Source organism: Accipiter gentilis, chromosome Z (genome assembly GCF_929443795.1).
Source record: "Accipiter gentilis chromosome Z, bAccGen1.1, whole genome shotgun sequence".
NCBI lineage: Eukaryota > Metazoa > Chordata > Aves > Accipitriformes > Accipitridae > Astur > Astur gentilis.
Genome location: NC_064919.1, coordinates 31,812,442 through 31,830,805, shown reverse-complemented (window position 1 = coordinate 31,830,805; position 18,364 = coordinate 31,812,442). Strand labels below are relative to the sequence as shown.

Below are 18,364 nucleotides of genomic sequence, written 5' to 3'. Positions count from 1 at the left end.
TGATGGCCTGAGGTATCGTGGGCCCACTGAGCCATAAATAGCTCACCTCTACGTTGCCAGTCCAGGTCCACCTGAGACACTTCAATCTTGGCGGCCTGATCTGCCTGGTGGTTGTTTTGATGTTCTTCAGTGGCTCGACTCTTGGGTACATGAGCATCTACGTGACGTACTTTTACCACTAGCTTCTCTATCCGAACAGCGATATCTTGCCACAGTGCGGCAGCCCAGATGGGTTTACCTCTGCGCTGCCAATTGCCCTTCTTCCATTGCTGTAGCCACCCCCATAGGGCATTTGCCACCATCCACGAGTCAGTATAGAGATAGAGCACTGGCCACTTTTCTCTTTCAGCAATGTCTAACGCTAGCTGGATGGCTTTCACCTCTGCAAACTGACTCGATTCACCTTCTCCTTCAGCAGTTTCTGCGACTAGTCGTGTAGGACTCCATACAGCAGCCTTCCACCTTCGATGTTTTCCCACAATGCGACAGGACCCATCAGTGAACAGGGCATATTGCCTCTCATTTTCTGGCAGTTTATTATACAGCGGGGCTTCTTCGGCCCGTGTCACCTCTTTCTCTGGCGACATTCCAAAATCTTTGCCTTCTGGCCAGTCCGTGATCACTTCTAACATTCCTGGGCGACCGGGGTTTCCTATGCGAGCTCGCTGTGTGATCAGTGCGATCCACTTACTCCACGTGGCGTCAGTCGCGTGATGCGTAGAGGAAACTTTCCCTTTGAACATCCAGCCCAGCACTGGCAGTCGAGGTGCTAAGAAGAGCTGTGTTTCAGTACCAACCACTTCTGAGGCGGCTCGAACTCCTTCATATGCTGCCAAGATCTCTTTTTTCAGTTGGAGTATAGCGAGCCTCGGATCCTCGATATCCCCGACTCCAAAACCCCAGAGGTCGGCCACGGGTCTCCCCAGGTGCTTTCTGCCAAAGGCTCCAGGTAGGGCCATTCTCCCCAGCTGCAGTGTAGAGCATATTTTTAATATCTTGTCCTGTCCGGACTGGCCCAAGAGCTACTGCGTGAACAATCTCCTGCTTAATCTGTTCAAAGGCTTGTCGTTGCTCAGGCCCCCATTTAAAATCGTTCTTCTTCCGAGTAACTTGGTAGAGAGGGCTTACAATTTGACTGTAATTTGGAATATGCATTCTCCAAAAACCCACAACACCTAAGAAAGCCTGTGTTTCCTTTTTATTAGTCGGTGAGGACATAGCTGCTATTTTGTTGATGACGTCCACAGGGATCTGACGACGCCCATCTTGCCATTTTACTCCTAAGAACTGGATCTCCTGCGCAGGTCCCTTGACCTTACTTTCTTTTATGGCAAAACCAGCCTTCAAAAGGATTTGGATTATTTTCTTCCCTTTCTCAAAAACTTCTTCTGCCGTGTTGCCCCATACGATGATGTCATCAATATATTGCAGGTGCTCTGGAGCTTCACCTTTTTCTAGTGCAGCCTGGATCAGTCCATGACAAATGGTGGGGCTGTGTTTCCACCCCTGGGGCAGTCGATTCCAGGTGTACTGGACGCCCCTCCAAGTGAAAGCAAACTGAGGCCTGCACTCCGCTGCCAAGGGAATGGAGAAAAATGCATTAGCAATGTCAATTGTGGCATACCACTTAGCTGCCTTTGATTCCAGTTCATATTGAAGCTCTAACATATCTGGCACAGCAGCGCTTAGCGGTGGCGTGACTTCATTCAGCCCACGATAATCTACTGTTAGTCGCCATTCCCCATTGGATTTCTGCACGGGCCATATGGGACTATTAAAGGGTGAGTGAGTCTTGCTGATCACTCCTTGGCTCTCCAGTTGGCAAATCAGCTTATGGATTGGGATCAGGGAGTCTCGGTTGGTGCGATATTGTCGCCGGTGCACCGTCGTGGTAGCAATTGGCACCTGTTGTTCTTCAACCTTCAGCAACCCCACAACCGAAGGGTCTTGGGAGAGACCCGGCAGGGTAGACAGCTCTTCAATCTCCTCCGTCTCCAATGCAGCTATACCAAAGGCCCAACGGTACCCTTTTGGGTCCTTGAAATACCCCCTCCTGAGATAATCTATACCAAGGATGCACGGGGCCTCTGGGCCAGTCGCAATGGGGTGTTTATGCCACTCATTCCCGGTTAGACTCATTTCAGCTTCCAATACGGTTAGCTCTTGGGATCCCCCTGTCACACCAGAGATACAGATGGGTTCTGCCCCTTTATAACTAGATGGCATTAGGGTACATTGTGCACCAGTGTCCACTAGAGCCTTATATTCCTGTGGGTCTGATGTGCCAGGCCATCGAATCCACACTGTCCAGTAGACTCGGTTGTCCCTCTCCTCCACCTGGCTGGAGGCAGGGCCCCTCTAATCCTGGTTAGAACATCCGTTACTCACTTTCTGCACACGTAAATCGGAAGTCCCTTCAAGGGGATCAGAAATGAGATCAGCCCATCTACTGCGTCTGGGGGACTGCTCACGGGAAACTGGAGCAGCAGTTTTCCAAGAATTCTCTTTTCTGGTTGCTTTTTCTCGCAACTCCTGTACCCGTGCATCCAAGACTGAAGTGGGTTTTCCATCCCACTTCCTCATGTCCTCTCCATGGTCACGCAGGTAAAACCACAGGTTAGCCCGTCGAGTGTACTTTCTCTCTCCTCTCTCTTGGGCAGAGGAACGCTTACTCCCAATAACTGCGATGCGGGCCTGTACAGGTGAGGAGGAGGACAGATCCACTTTGAATTGCTGGAACTCTCGGGACAACTCCTCCACAGCTGAGACACAGGCCCGTAGGGAGGAAGAGAGACTCCCTTCGTATTGCCGGAGTTGGACAGCCAATTCATCCACCGTTTGTCCATAGCCTTCTCTCCAGGACATTACTGCCAATGAGTTGGCATAGGTTGGTGGTGCACTTCGTAGAAACTTCCGCCACATGGGTTGTGTGCATTGGACTTCATCTGGATCTGTGGGTGACTGCGCATTTTCTGGATCATTGTAAATCACCTCCAGCACGGCTAATTCTCTCAGGTACTGAATACCTCTCTCCATGGTGGTCCACTTGCCTTGGTGACATGTAACTTCATCCCTGAAGGGGTATCTTTCCTTTACACCTAACAAAAGTCGCCTCCAGAGGCTGAGGACTTGTGTTTTTCTCCCAATCGCCTTGTCGATGCCCCCTTCCCTAGACAGAGATCCCAACTGCTTGGCTTCCTTACCCTCTAATTCCACACTACTAGCCCCGCTATCCCAGCATCGGAGCAGCCAGGTAACAATGTGCTCACCTGGGTGGCGGCTAAAATCTTTTCGCATGTCACGCAACTCACTCATGGATAGAGATCGGGTAATTATTTCAGGTTCTGCCTCTACCTCCTGTTCTCGCGATGACCCTGGTTCATCTTCATCTCTCGCTAAGCGAACTGATTTCTTTGTGTGTTTCTTTTTCTGTACAGGGGCGACTGATACTGGCACAGGCTGGTTCTCTGGTTCAGCTGCAGTGTCTGTCACCGGGGTAGGGGTAGTCATGGTACCTGTTGTCGTGGTAGGGGCAGCCACGGTGCTTGTTGTCGGGGTAGGGGCAGCCACGGTGTCTGTTGTCAGGGTTTGGGTAGCCACGGTACATGTTGTCCTGTTTTCCATCTTTTCCCCCTTTTCCCCCCGAGGGTGCTGCATAATATCAAGCAGTGTTTGGTAGATATTGGCCAGAGCCCAGCACAGTGCAGCGAGTTGTATGTCTTTGGAATAGCCACAGCATTTTTCTTTCAAATATTCTGTCACTTCATAAGGGTTCTGTAGTTGTTCGGGAGTGAACTTCCAAGTCACTGGCGGTGAGAAGTTCTCTAGATACTTGCCCATATGCTCCCACATGCCGTGCCACCCATGAGTCTCCAGCTTTGGGGGAGATCTCTGAGTGGTACTCTTAAAGAGCGTTTTTGTAGCCCTAAACAAGACCTGAAACATATTCAGGAGGCATAGCACTAACAGCACACTGGCTTGCACATCCCAAGGATATTCAAAATTCTCAAAAGCTGTTGTAATTAGTCGGAAGGAGAAGAGGGAGGTGAACGGACGGGGGGAGGTATCCCCCCCTAATTTCCCCATGGATTGGGTGTAATTACCAATAAAATCCGACAGAAGGCGCCCAAAGTATGGAAATGATATCACTGCCTCATACAGATACCAGCTTAACCTCATGACCAGTGATGTAATCATTTCATAAGTCGACATTGCCCAGTACAGCAAAATGATAATCCCAATCACTCTCCCAGAGATGAGATACGCAACTACAGGCAATACATAGAGCATATAAGAGCTTACAAAACGCCACCATGTAAACAAATGAAACAACATTGTGACTAACATCTATATATCTAAGAAATGCGTTTGGCAAATTTGTTTCAACACGCTCTGGCCAGATCTGTCGTTATCTCAACCCTTCTGCCCCACGTTGGGCGCCAAAAAGGACTGTCGTGGTTTCAGCCCGGCCGGTAACAAAGGACCACGCAGCCGCTCGCTCACTCCTCCGCCCCCCTCCGGTGGGATGGGGAGGAGACGGAGGAGAGAAAAGGAAAAGAAACTGGAACCTCGAGGGTTGAGATAAAGGCAGTTTACTGGGACAAACACAAAAGAGATTACAACAACAACAACGGCACTAATGAAAAAAAGGTATACAAAAAGAGTGATGCACAGTGCAACTGCTCACCACCCGGGACCCGACGCTCCGCCACTTCCCCCACCCAAAAAAACAGAGACCACCCCCCGGCCCGCTCCCCATTTATATACTGGGCAGGATGTCACATGGTATGGAATAGCTCCTTGGCTAGTTCAGGTCAGCTGCCCTGGCTATGCCCCCACCTCCCAGGTTCCTGTAAAAATTAACTCTATCCCAGCTGAACCCAGGACAGTACCCATCTGAAAAACATCAAGGAAAATAAATTTTATGGAGGAGGAAACCATTTATTGCATAAATGTATTGCAGTTTTTAGCATATGCTAAGCAAGCAAATGCCTCCACAGGCTTGAATGCAGGTTTTTTTTTATGAAGCATTCTGCTTTACTAAAAGATAAAGTGACAGTTCTTGTTTGCCAGTCCCAGTTCCTCAGGAGAGCTGAATTTATCACATATCTCCACAGTTCCATCACTGCTTTGCTCATTAACTGTCCTGGAAACAGTAGGAAGGTGCTGAGGAAAATACTCAAGGCCTTACAGCCCATCAGCTCCAAGCACACATTGTTCCACAGAGAAGCATCCTCCAAGCCCTGAACCAGTATCACTGCAGCTTTCCTGTTGTGCAGTGCTTGCAGCTGAAGTTTGAACAAAACCTTGGACTTGCAGACCAAAGAAGCAGCATTAGAACAATTCTTGAGTTAGTCCACTGTCAGTATGCAAGTCCCATAGCAAGCTACACCTCTCAGAATACTAGGATCTGAGCCTCATCATGCTGCCAATGAACAGAGCTGTTGTCCACCTAGACTGCATGACGTTTCTTCCATATCAGAAGTATATATGTCAGAGGTCCAAAGGTCCAGCATGTGGATTGTTATTTTATCTTTCAGGTTAACATTTGCTTCATTCAAGCCTGGAATATATGGATAGGAAATGAGGATTAGTCACCCAGGGACACAAACAGAATAGGATCACAGAAATGCCAATCCCAGTCAGATTTTTTTATTATTATTATTATTGTTTTGAGTCCTTTTAGGTCTCATCTTTCCCCTTACCTTCAGAGAACATTTCTCATATCCCAGTCCTAAGAGCTACAAATTCATTTTGCTGCTTCTTTAAAGTCCAAATTCAGACACCAAGTACCATGAGACTGGCACTTAGACTTCTAACACTGACAACACTGTGCTTCTTGGTGACTATCCTTGGAAGCAGCCCCTCCCAAGCCCAACCCAAATTTCCCCAATGTGAAAGACTCGGCTTGATTTAGGTGAACTTGCCTACAGCTTCCCTTGACACCTGGCCTTCCTGTCCATAACCTGTCCTTTGATCTTCTGGGGAGGCCATGTTTACCTTGATGTGTCATAATACCTATGTTGGCTTCAAATGCTGTACCCATAGCAGTGAGACAAAGAGATATGATGACCTCTCCCAGGAAGACCCCGTTAGCCTACGCTAAGCTGTGTTCAGCCATGTCAAGAAAGAGGTAACAGTGCCAGAGCTAGCCAATTCAAGGGGGACTTGGCTTTCTCTAATTAAAATTGCTTCTTCCTGGTCTCTTCATTGCTGCTGCAGATGAATTCTGGACATCTGTCTACAGCTCTTCTTGGTCCTTTCACAACTTCAGCTCCACTTTGACTTCTTACATCCTAGCACAGTCTATTTGGCAAGACCTGAATAAAACACACCATGAAGCTTCACAGAGTGAGACAACACAGCTGACGCGTGTGAGTACTTCCCCTGTTGCTTTGCAGCAGTTTTATTGCACTAAACCAGCTGTTGTGACTAGTTACAGAGCACTTCGTACTGACAGAGAAGTCCCCACCTTATCCTGTCACACACCATTTCACAGAGGCAATCTTTCCCTGCAAAAGGCCATAGTAAGATGTTCATGGCCTTTCTAACTGTCCCTAAGCTTAGTCCATTATAGAATCACTGAAAGACTCCCTTGTTCTTGCAACTGTAGGTATGCAGACTTTCAGGATACAGCACAGGTTTTCTCTGACTGTCTTCTTAGATCATAGGGTCCTTGCAGTCTCAGGAAATGTATTTGTGTTTCTCCTCCCAAAAAGAAACTGGGCTCAAATTGACTGAAAGAAAGCAAGGAAAAGTGGAGAGAACCCCAGATACTTTATTTTTATTCTCTTATTCTCCCAAAAGGTAAGAGAGGATTTTGACACATGTATTTTAGATTTTCTTAATTTCTAGAGGGAAAATCCCTCCTGATCTCTGTTAGAGGATGTAATACTCTCCTGACCCCTTCTGAAAGATGTGCTGAAAGAGACACAGGTTAAAGAACAAACACAGCCTACCTTGATTAAGGTATTGATTGACTAACAACATTCAGGTACAGATCAGCTGGGTCTCTGCTGCAAAGGAAAAGTAAGTAATTTTCTGTTGACATCTTTGGGGAAAATAAAACTTAAGTCCCAGGAGACTAGGTAAATAAAATATAAATAGAAGGAAGTTTCTAGTGTCAGAGGATCTAGGAGATGGAAGGGAATGAAATCACTCCTTTTCACCTGTCTTGAAGAAGTAGCATTCATTTCTTTCCCACAAAAAGCACTAGCTTACATGGTCATGATTAATTACTTAAGCAAATTTGGGTTCAGTAGTGAATTATTTTTCCATTTGAAATGGAAAGGGACTATCAGGACTTGGAGGGGGTGTTGCAGGGAGAAGAGTACAGCATCACCTGTAGAAGTGTGTGGAACAGTTCTTTGTGTTGAGTCTCCTGGGAGATTTATTCAACAGATGTCCCATTTCCTTCAACAACTCAGAATCTTGGGCTTAGGTATTAAATGTTCTATGTTTATAAAAGTGTATAGGTATAAAATACTGCTATTAATTCTGACATGAGTGATATCATCTACCAATACATTCTTCCGTGTGAACACACTGATAAAATTGCATAAATAAAGGAATGTTATGCCCATACTTTCTTGTCTGTGGTTTTCAAAAGCCACATACTACAGTCATCAAATGACCTTAGGAGAAGAACTCCTAAGGACTGAGAAAGGCATACAGAATTAAATTTGTAAGGTGTTCACACACTGTTAGCTTTTCAAAGCTCTCTCAAAGAAGAGAGGCCCAACAGTATAACTAGAATGAAGATGAATGTGCAACAACAGTCAGCAAAATAGCAAGGTGTGGGTTCACTCCATACTGATTTCAATAGGGAATAAATATATGCTTAAATTCAAGTAGTTAAATTCAAAAGACTTCCACTCATTCCATCTGGCCAGCACAGCTTGCATGTGCAAATGCCTACAGATGGGTGTCACAGTGATCTGGGGTTAGCTTAAATGTGTCTCAACTGGGTCATATGGATTGGCTATGTCAAAGAACAGCCACTTATGTAGTGGTGGTGGGCATCCCAGGTCTGATGGAGAAGTGGCTGGAAGTTACCTGATCACCAGCCGCCAAAGCAGGACATCTGATCACAGCCCTGCCCTTTGACCTGCTCACTCCTGAATGTTTGAGCCAAGTTCTGTGAGCTAATTTTGGCTTGTTCTCATCTGTATTTTTCAAGAAGGGAAAGACTGGTCCATGTCAGCTATTATGTGCTACACATTTTAGCCAAATACTGACAATCTTGCATTGTTTGGGTGCTAGGCATGCCATTCTCACACAAGTATTACAGCTTTCTCTCCCTGACTGCAGATTTTTGCCATAGAGCAAAGCCATGCTTATCCTTTGACAGAACTATGCCCCCTTAAGTTTTGCAGCTTAAACAGACCCCTAAGAAAAGCCAATCATATGCAAGGAGTACAAGCACAACAACATCTCCCCCCCCACTTTTTCTCTATGCCATTAGACTGGCTACAGATTATATAGCAGCAGTTTGCTAAGCACAGTGCTGCTGTGGGACTACATACCCAAGAGGGTGGAGTTGGGGTTTGGTATCAGAACTGTACCCCTTTGTTAAAACAACTATGTGACCTAAACGGGAGAAGGAAGCAAAAGAAGAGCTGCTCACCATGCTCTACCTCCTGCTGTGCCATGACATGCCACTCCTGAAAGTCCTCTGACACAGAGGAAGAGGCAACAGTGCACACAGATGGTGCCAAGTCCCAGAGTCCTGCCAGCCTTCCTGCAGATTTGTTAATACTTTCCCTACCTTCAGCCAGGGCTGAAGTCCGGAATGACTGTACTGTCAGTCTAACAGCCTCAGAGCTCTCTGCTTCAGGACAAAGCTGGACATCACACAGTCAGCTTCTCAAATACACTGCAGTCTCTATGGATGGAGGAAGGTCTTGGTTGAGTTAGATCCCAATTGGCTAGGTACTAGAGGGAAGGGGAGTTCGGAATCTCAATACCTTCCAATGCATATTCAAAAAACCCAGCAGTGTCTTTCTATATTTTAAGTGCCAAAGTAGCTTTAAAAAGTTGCCCTCCCTCAACTAAAATTCAGCAAGACCTAGCTGTTAAAAAAGGCTTTCAAAACTAGGCTGAAAAGAATTCAGCTAGGCCTACTATGTGTTTCAGCACCTCTGACTGTGCATAACTTGCGCAAACAAAACCTCTTTCAATCTGAAATGTTCTAGTCTACTCTCTCAAAGGTGATTTGTTTTCCTCCATTATGATGTATTTCAGTTTGGCTGTTTTGGGGTCATTGAAATACAAAGACTAAAACATTTTCAAAAACTCTTCAGATACCAGAAAGCCCATACATGAGTAATTGCAAAACATATGAAGTACTAAAACTTTTCAACAGGTTTAGTGCCAGGAATGCTTGAAACCTTTGCACTCTACACATGCTTTCTTATCCTTTCTAGAAGTATGCATGATAATTATGAAGATGGACACCCTGGGGCACTGGGAAAAGAGTCTCTTCTGAAGGCTTAGAGCCAGATTTACCTCAGGACTCTCTGTGTTTGGGTCTGTACAGAAACGAATGTCAGAAAAGGTTGGTGAAATCAATGAGGTAGGCCTTCACTGCAGTAAATTTGTGAAGAGGTGTCACATACCCTACATCTCTGCTTCCTAAACCCTCTGTCTACACGAGGCCTGCTGGCCTCACCTGAAGAAAGGAGTCTGCTAGGGTCCTCACTTGGACTAAAAATCCAGTGAGGACAGAACATAAACCAGAATGTCCTTTAGACCCTTCCTGTCTCTCTGTGGCACAGATGCGTAAGATCTCCCTCAGCTCAGCAGCGCATAACCACAGAGCATCTTAGCTGCAGAGCTAGGCTTTCTTCAATTCTGCCTCAGGACAGGTTTCAGCAGAGGTTCTGAAGAGGACAATGAAAACACTGGACTGAAATGCTGCAATGAGGAGCTGTACTGTCAGTTTCTGACATAGGCCTGCACAGGAAGGACCCAGAAGGAAGCTTTAGACCAGCACCTCTATCAACAGAGCTCTGAAGGGCAGGAGTGTGCCAAAGAGCATTTATTAACAAAGCAGCGCTCACAAATACCACAGGAGGGGGTCAGCTGTCTCACAGGCCTGAGCTTTTATTGGGATACCACATCTTGCTCTTGCAGCAAAAGTGATATGAGTGTATGACAAGTTTAGTCACAGAGCTGCACTGTTGCCAAAGCACTTTGCTGGTACAGCATCCTGTAACCTTGGACGAGCAAAAGTGCTGAAGTAAGCAGAGACCTCACTTTTCCTTGAGATGAACTCAAAAACTTAATATGTATGCAAGTTATCCTCAATATGTATGCAAGTTTTGTCTTTTCTTTGTAGAAGAGTGTCAGCCACACAGTTCATTGCAAATGCTTTTGCCAAGAACCAAAAGACCTGCTCTGTCCCCTGTTTATCTCAAACATAAAGTATGAACTCACCTTCAGGGCTGCTCTCACACAGTATAATCAGTGTTGCTCCCCTTGCTTTTAATGCAAGAAGATGGCTCTGCCTTTCTGTCTTTAAAGGAAAACTTGCTTAACAAATACTCCTTTGAGTTTGGCTCTATTATATGTCCCCCTTCTGCATGATGCCAGCAAATATGCCTACTCTATCCATTATATACAGGAAATCTGCATCATCTAGGGCTTGTTTTCTCACCCATAGATTTTCAAAGATCTGTTGGAGGTATAGATCCAGTACATTTCAGATCCCACACATTTCAGATCCTCACTTAAACTCTGATGAGAGAATTAGGCCTTCTGTTTTGGGGACTGATCCAACAGTAAAAAATGGTCATGAAAGCAAGGCTGTCCTGTCAATCATAGTTTGCACCGGGAAAAAGCCCAAATAAAACATCTAAATTTCTCCACAGAGAAGAATCCAGTACAATGGTATTTGTTCCAGTAGCTTTCCATATTAGTCTAGCTTATAGTCAGAAACAGGCAGGATGCAATGGCAGGTGATCTAGGATGGAAAGATTGTGTGTCTGTAGGCAACAGTAGCACAACCCTGAAAATTTCCTCTCATCAATAAAGGGTTTTTTTCAGCACATCCCTGTCCTGGTTTGGCTGGGATAGATTTAATTTTGTTTCTAGTAGCTGGTATAGCATTATGTTTTGGATTTAGTATGAGAATAATGTTGATAACATACTGATGTTTTTAGTTGTTTCTAAATAGTGTTTAGACCAAGTCAAGGATTTTTCAGCTTCTCATGCCCAGCCAGCAAGAAGGCTGGAGGGGCACAAGAAGTTGGGAGGCGACACAGCCAGGACAGCTGGCCCAAACTGACCAAAGGGGTATTCCATGACACCACACCCAGTATATAAAGCTGGGGGAAGAAGAAGGAAGGGCGGGACATTTGGCGTTATGGCATTTTGTCTTCCCAAGTAACCATTACGTGTGTTGGAGCCCTGATTTCCTGGAGATGGCTGAACACCTGCCTGCTGATGGGAAGTGGTGAATGAATTCCTTGTTCTGCTTTGCTTCAGCACATGGCTTTTGCCTAAACTGTCTTTATCTCAATGCCTGAGTTTTCTCACTTTTTTACCCTTCTGATTCTGTCTCCCATTCCACCGGGGGGAGTGAGCAAGCAGCTGTGTCGTGCTTAGTTGCCAGCTGGGGTTAAACCATGACAAACACGAATCCCAAATGGACCCCAGGCCTAGACCCTCAGCTTAAAGACCCCAGTGACCAACCCTGATTTCAACTTTTTTCTGTCAAAGTCTCCTGGCCCAGACCTTCTTTCCAAAAGCACGAAGTCCCAGGCACTTGGCTCAGAGCTGCCAAGACTGTAATCTTCACCTTTGAAGTATCAAGCAGTAAGGCCCAGATCTATAAAGGAATTCAAGCTCCCAGAAATTTTCTACCATGATACTTGAGGCCACATGTTTCAAATTGTCCCTTGCCACCATAAAATCTAAAAACATATCTGGTCCTACAAGGACCCAAACTGCCAAACAATAGAATCAAAACCTGACCAGGGGAAAAAAAAAAAAAAAAAAGAATAAACAACGCTGTAAAAAGTTCATGGTTGGGAAAAAACTGCAGGAATTTCTGCAATGTGTCATTTGACACACCAAATGAGCCAACATGTGTAAGTCAAATATCTTCTTCCTCTTCAACAGGATCCACATCCTGGCCCTGCCCTTCCGCAGATACAGCTCTGAGTGGAACAGCTTTGCTCTGTGGAGAAGTTACTGCCAAGACACACTCAAGGCATAATTCAGGCATTTAAACACAGGTCTGATATAATTTTAGAGACCTTTAAGTATCCCTCATGGCTTTCAACTGCCAGTACCTGACCTGTAGGATCTTTTGCATGTCTTCAATACTTTACAACATCAGAGAATTATAGAATGGCTGAGGTTGGAAGCAATCTCTGGAGGTCACCTGGTCCAACCCCCTGTTCGATCAGGGCCGCCTAAAGCTGGTTGCCAGGACCGTGTCCAGGTGGCTTTTGAAAATCTTGAAGGAGGGAGACTCCACCACCTCTCTGGCCAACCTGTGGCAATGCTCAGTCACCCCTACAGTAAAAAAGTGTTTCCTGATGTTTGGAGGGAAGCTCCTGTGTCTCAATTTCTGCCCATTGCCAGTCACTGGGCACCACTGAAAAAAGCCTGACTCCCTCTTCTTTACACCCTCCCATTAGATATTGGTGTACTTTGATAAGATCTCCCCTGGGCCTTCTCTGAGAGAGTACCAGCTCTCTCAGCCTTTCTTCATACGAAAGATGGTCCAGGCCCTTAATGATCTTTGTGGTCCTTCACTTCTTGTACTGGGGAGCCCAGAATTTGACACAATGCTCCAGGTGTGACCTTACCAGTGCTGAATAGAGGGGAAAGATCACTCTCTCAGCCTGCTGGCAACATTATTCCTAATGTAGCTCAAGGATACCATCTTCCTACTTTGCCACAAGGGCACATTGCTGTTTCATGTTCAACTTGATGTCCACCAGGACCCCCCATCCTTTTCTGCAAAGCTCCTTTCCAGTCAGTTGGCCTCAAGCATATATTGGTACATGGGGTTATTCCTCCCCAGGTGCAAGACTTTGCACTTCCCTTTGCTGAACTGTATGAGATCAAGGAACTGCTGAAGAGCAGCACGACCCTCTGGTGTATCAGACACTTCTCCAAGTTTGATGTCATCAGCAAACTTGCTGAGGGTCCACTCTATTCCATCATCATTAAGGAAGATGCTGAAACAGTATTGGACCCAGTATTGACCCCCAGGGTGCACCACTAGCTATTGGCCTCAAACTTCATGCCACTGATCACTACCTTCTGGGCCTGGCCATTCAGCCAGATTTCAATCCACCTCACTGTCTGCTCATCATAAGTCATCACCTTCTCTGAGACACGTGGGAGACAGTGTCAAAAGCCCTACCGAAGTCAAGGTAGGCAACCTGCTCTCCCCTCATCTACCAAACCAGTCATTTCATTATAGAAGGTTATCATCTTCTTCATTAAGCAGGACTTCCTCTTTGTAAATCCATGTTGACTAATCCCTTCTTTCCAGGAATGAATAGTTTCCAGGATTAGTTGTTTCTCTACCCTCTCAGGAGTCAAGATAAGGCTAACTGGTCTGTAGTTCCCTGGGTACTCCTTCTTGCCTTCTTTGAAGACAGGAGTGACATTTGCTTTCCTCCACTCCTCAGGAACCTCTCTCAATTACCACAACCATTCAAAGATAATCGAGAGTGGCCTCACAATGACATCTGTCAGCTCCCTCAGCACTCCTGGGTGCATCTCATCAGGGCTCATGGCCTTAGGTATGTTCAATTTACTTAAGTAAATCTGAATCTCTTCTAAGAAGAGAACCAAGTCCTCCTTCCTTCAGACTTCCCCCCAGTCTCCTGGACATTTAAACAAATCCATTCCTATGGTGCTTGATAAGCAAACAGCCAAACTGAGGCCAAACCATTCCTTGCAAACGATGAGGAAGTCATTGTTTAGTGACAACAGACCAGGGGGTTGAAGCCACAGGCCTGCTTTCGGACTGTTGGTAATGCATGAAAGGCATTTTCAGTCCATTTCCTGTGACCAACTTTGGGTTCCTTGGTTTGTTATTTGGGGCCAAAGCAAAAGTGTTTTGATTGTTCCCAAGTGCTGCGAACTGCACAAATCCACGGGCATCAATAACTTGGACCCTTCTGTGTATGCACATAGAAGAAATAAGGACTTAATGTTAAACAGCTAGATGAGAAGAGTAGGGAGGGCTGTTTCCTGTCTGTGCCTGTGTTTACTCAGGATGACACTTTCCAGATAGAGCTGGGAGGAGGCTCGTTGCTAACTGTGGAGCGACCATCATTCTTCAGAGAAAAGACCCATGTGAATTTGGATCACTGTTTTTATCTGAAAGGATCATGTTTTTTCTCTTGCCTATCTGCTCTTAACCAAAAAACTGCACACCTTGATCCTTAGCTGTCCTCTGCTGTTCAGGTATTTTCAGCTGTGGAAGAAAACCTCACATTTCCCCTGCTCTGACCAAGGACAGGGTCATACCAGAGCAGCTGGCTAAATCTTCCCAGGGCAACTTTCAAGCCTAGACATATGCTGCCACAGGGGTGAGCCACCTTCAGAGCAGGCACCTCTCTCAGACTTGTGACAAGAATGCTCAGTGCCTCTCACTGCTCTGTCAGGGAAGACCTGACAGGTAGCTCTGAGACCACCAGCCAGAACTCTGTCATGCTCAGATGCCGCGATTGAGAGACGGAGACCCAGCTTGATGCAAGTTAGGATCTACTTTATTAAATACAACAACCGATTTTTATACATTTCAAACAGACAATAAACGATATGTGACTTACACTGATTGGCACAGCGGTTAATCACCTAATACATATTACAAAAGTTGAGCTCATGATTGGTTGACATCTAAGTTCGGCTTGACCTTTCTCGCGGTTAATTTTTGCTTGCTCGCAGCATTCCTCCTCTTTCTAAATCCTACTCCTACATCCTGCTTCTATAGCACATGCTTATCTTTAGTTACAAAATCAGTCCTCCAAGAAGAAACCGTCCTTGGTCCCCATGGGTGTAACAGTCTGCTTACAGATTGTGCAAGTTACGAGACGCTAGGTTGAGCATGTCCTTCCTAATCAGCTCTATCTCGCTGTTAGCAAGAGAGACCAGGCTGCCCCCGACACTCAGATATCGGACCATGTTGCCCCCTTCATAAACAGCCAACTCTGTGAAGAACCGGGTTTTACTGGGAAGTACTGGATCTTAGCTGGTCCCCCTGCTACACCCCATCACAGCAGTGAGGTAGAAGGCAGGTAAAGGTATCTTCCCCAAGTTTGGTTAAGGGCAGAGGTGTCTGAGGACCATCCTCTAACAGTGGCGTTCTCTCTGTAACAACCAAGTGCTCTTTTCTGCATGCTTTTTCTCACCAAAAATCATGGGCAAGCTGGCCTAACAGTCACATGGATCTGTTTCCTGAAAGATTAATTAGAACTCATGACTCCTGCATATGGTCACAGGCCTCCTCAGAGAACTTTGAAATCCACATGGCTTTCCTTAAGCTAATCACTCAACTACTTCACAATATTTGTTGCTCTCATTTGCTTTTTCTAGGACCAGGGCAAGAGTCAATCTGAGTCACCAGGTATATGGGGATCTGCAATTTTCCCAGGTAAAAACCTGTAAGCAAAATGTGACCCTTTTTTAGTACAGGACACCAGTTGGGCCCTTCTTGTTTTCTGGGTAAACATCCCATGCCATCTCCAATGAAACCTAGCTCCAGCCTGCTTCCATACAAACCTAGTGTTCCCAGGCTCCTGCTTCACAAAAATATAGCAGGGTTTGTAGTTCAATGCTGTCTGAACAGTCATAAGATAACCACTATTACAAATACTTCCTTGAACTCCACCTATGCAGGATCCTGCAGGTCCAGCAGAGCTTGAAACTTTTGTAATTAGAAAAGCAGGAGTAAACATGCTTTCTTCTGGCACTGCTGAGATTGTATACTAAACCATTACTCTCAGAACCTTATTACATATAGCCACATTATTGGGGTTACAACAGAGGACTTTTAGCCAAAACCTAACTCATGAGTAAGACCTGATTTCATTGATGCTGGAACAGGCTGTGGACATGTAAATAAATGTGATGTTTTGCTCCTGGTAGCAGAGAGATGCTATCATAATTCAGATGCTGTTGATTTTACTTTTAATGAGTTGTGGCTAACTAAATGTATTAACTATTCAACACACTGTATGCCAATAGCTATCAAAACTCAAGTGCCTTTACGATGTTAACACCCTTGGACTTTTGGATGGAGCTTTGATGTTTTTTTTTAATATGAGAGAGATAATCATAATCCGTTTGAATCTGAACAGAATACTGTGTCTTATTAAGCCTGCAAGCCTAGGCATTTTCCAAACAGAGCTTTCCCATTCGCTTCCCTCTCAACCCAGAGTCACTACTGTTGTGGGCCCAGGATCCCCTTTCCACTCCTGTCAGACAGTCTAGCCTGCCTCTTACATAGGGGATGAGAAGGGCCAATAGAAGGCCCCAGCTAGCCTAAGGAGTCCGCAGCCCCACACCACAGTGATTGGTAGAAACCACCTCTTTTTCTGTCATTCTAGAAGTTCAGACCCTTCCTTTCTCCTTTGGTAACTTCACTGTCCTAATTGTTATACTGAATTCCTGTAGTGTTTGTAGTGATATTTTTGTAACTGAGCCTGCATGAACTACATAAGAGTGCCTGCTCTTTTCTGAGTGGATTTTGTTCACCTGTCATTTTCACAGGAACAGCCTGGGGTCAAACAAAGGGACAAATAGGAGGGTAGAACAAGAAAAGCTAGTATAGCAAGGTTAATTGTTTAATCAGACATTGCTTGAAAAGTGCCTTCTATCCCGCCTTGCCCCAAAGCAGAGAGAAGTTAAGTATATCCTAGAAGGGGTCAGAGGAGTTAACATTTACTCTCAACTTCCTGCAACACCAGCTCATGGCTCTGAATTCCCACACAGGAGCAGAAAACACCTTCTGCAAAACTTCCAGGTAGGTCCACATTTCAGTTGCCTCCATGGCCAATGCCTCCTCACTTCGGCAGGGCAGAGGACTCCAGACTGTATAAACTGCAAAATGGAGGTCAAGTGAACCTGTAAGATGTTGTTGAAAGTCCAGGTGAAATTAGCAGGGAAAGATTGGTGCTACCTGCCTTCCAATACGAAAAGCTGGTGGAGCAGTGTGGAGAACAGGCATGGATGTCTGAAGCCATCAGTATTCTATACATCACTATACTATCCCTCCTTTTAATATCCCATACAACTGTGCAAAGGCAAACCTCTTTTTTCTCCTTTCTCGTTGCCAGACAGCCAGGCTGCTGTAAGCTGCGTGCCAGCTGCCCAACCTGGCCAGCAATGCAAGCAGAACAGTTTGAGTTCACCCTGTAGCCTGTCCCTCAGAAGAACACCCCTGTTCACTGGGGTTATCTCCATTCCCAAGCCACTGGTCTGATCAAATGTAGGGAAGAGGGGGAGGAATTGAAACTTCTGCAAAATTGATAAAAATTGATCAAAATGCTATTAAAAATGTAATAATTTTTTAGACTGTAGACTGAGTGGACATTGGGCAGCAACATTTTACCAAGACTTGTTCCCTAAAGGAGAGGCCAGAAGACAAGGCCAGATGTGGCACCTGAAGGTCTCATTTTGTGTGGGAAGATAGGCACTCAGTTAGACCCAAATAACTTGTACATCCTTAAGTGACTCACAAGCCCAGTCAAGATTAGGGAGAATACAGCCCTCTACTATGTGTGTCATTTATGCAGAGAAGGAGTGGTGGACATATCACAGAAATGACCTGTTGCTACTCTGATCCAACGGATAGTGAGGGAAGACTTTGTCGAAGGTTCACTTTATGCATCCCCCAGCCACTCTTCCTGCATAGCCTTACACTTCGGTGTTATCATGCCTATACAAATATGTCTGTAGAGCCTGCCCAAGAGTAACAGTGACCTTTCAGCTAGGGAAGCCAAGACAAAGGCACATAATGCTGAGCTGTTCATGCAAGTTTGGTGCAGAGCCTTAAACACTTGAGGGTACTTTACTGCACCTCCAAAGCCTGTGGTCGTGTTTTGCTGCACACTGGGGAAAGTACCAGTACAGCTCATATGGTACAAGTGACCAGGACAAGAACGCTTGACTGTCCCTACAAGCACTCAAGTGTGCTCATTTGTCTGAAGGTGTTAGGTTAGTTTTTAGAGCAGACTCAAGAATGTCTCAGACTGACATCCCGTACTCTGGGGCTCCTGCTTTTGCAGAGTTTTGGGAAAAGCAAAAGACAGACACCTTATGCTGGAAGGTAAAGCTAACACAGAAGTGGCCCAGCAGACACAGTTTCTGGCAGACTTAAATTTTCCACAGT

The 18,364-nt window shown here is 45.6% G+C and overlaps 1 protein-coding gene across 1 annotated transcript in view; it reads right to left on the bottom strand.

The window, feature by feature from the left end:
• The window catches only part of LOC126036496 (uncharacterized), an 83,644-nt gene extending 82,010 nt beyond the window's left edge, over positions 1-1,634 (bottom strand). The window contains exon 1 of the mRNA XM_049796375.1: positions 72-1,634. Within this exon, the coding sequence (XP_049652332.1) occupies positions 72-959 (888 nt within the window). The 5' untranslated portion in view covers positions 960-1,634. The remainder of the gene's footprint in view (positions 1-71) is intronic.
• Positions 1,635-18,364: the final 16,730 nt, after the last annotated feature.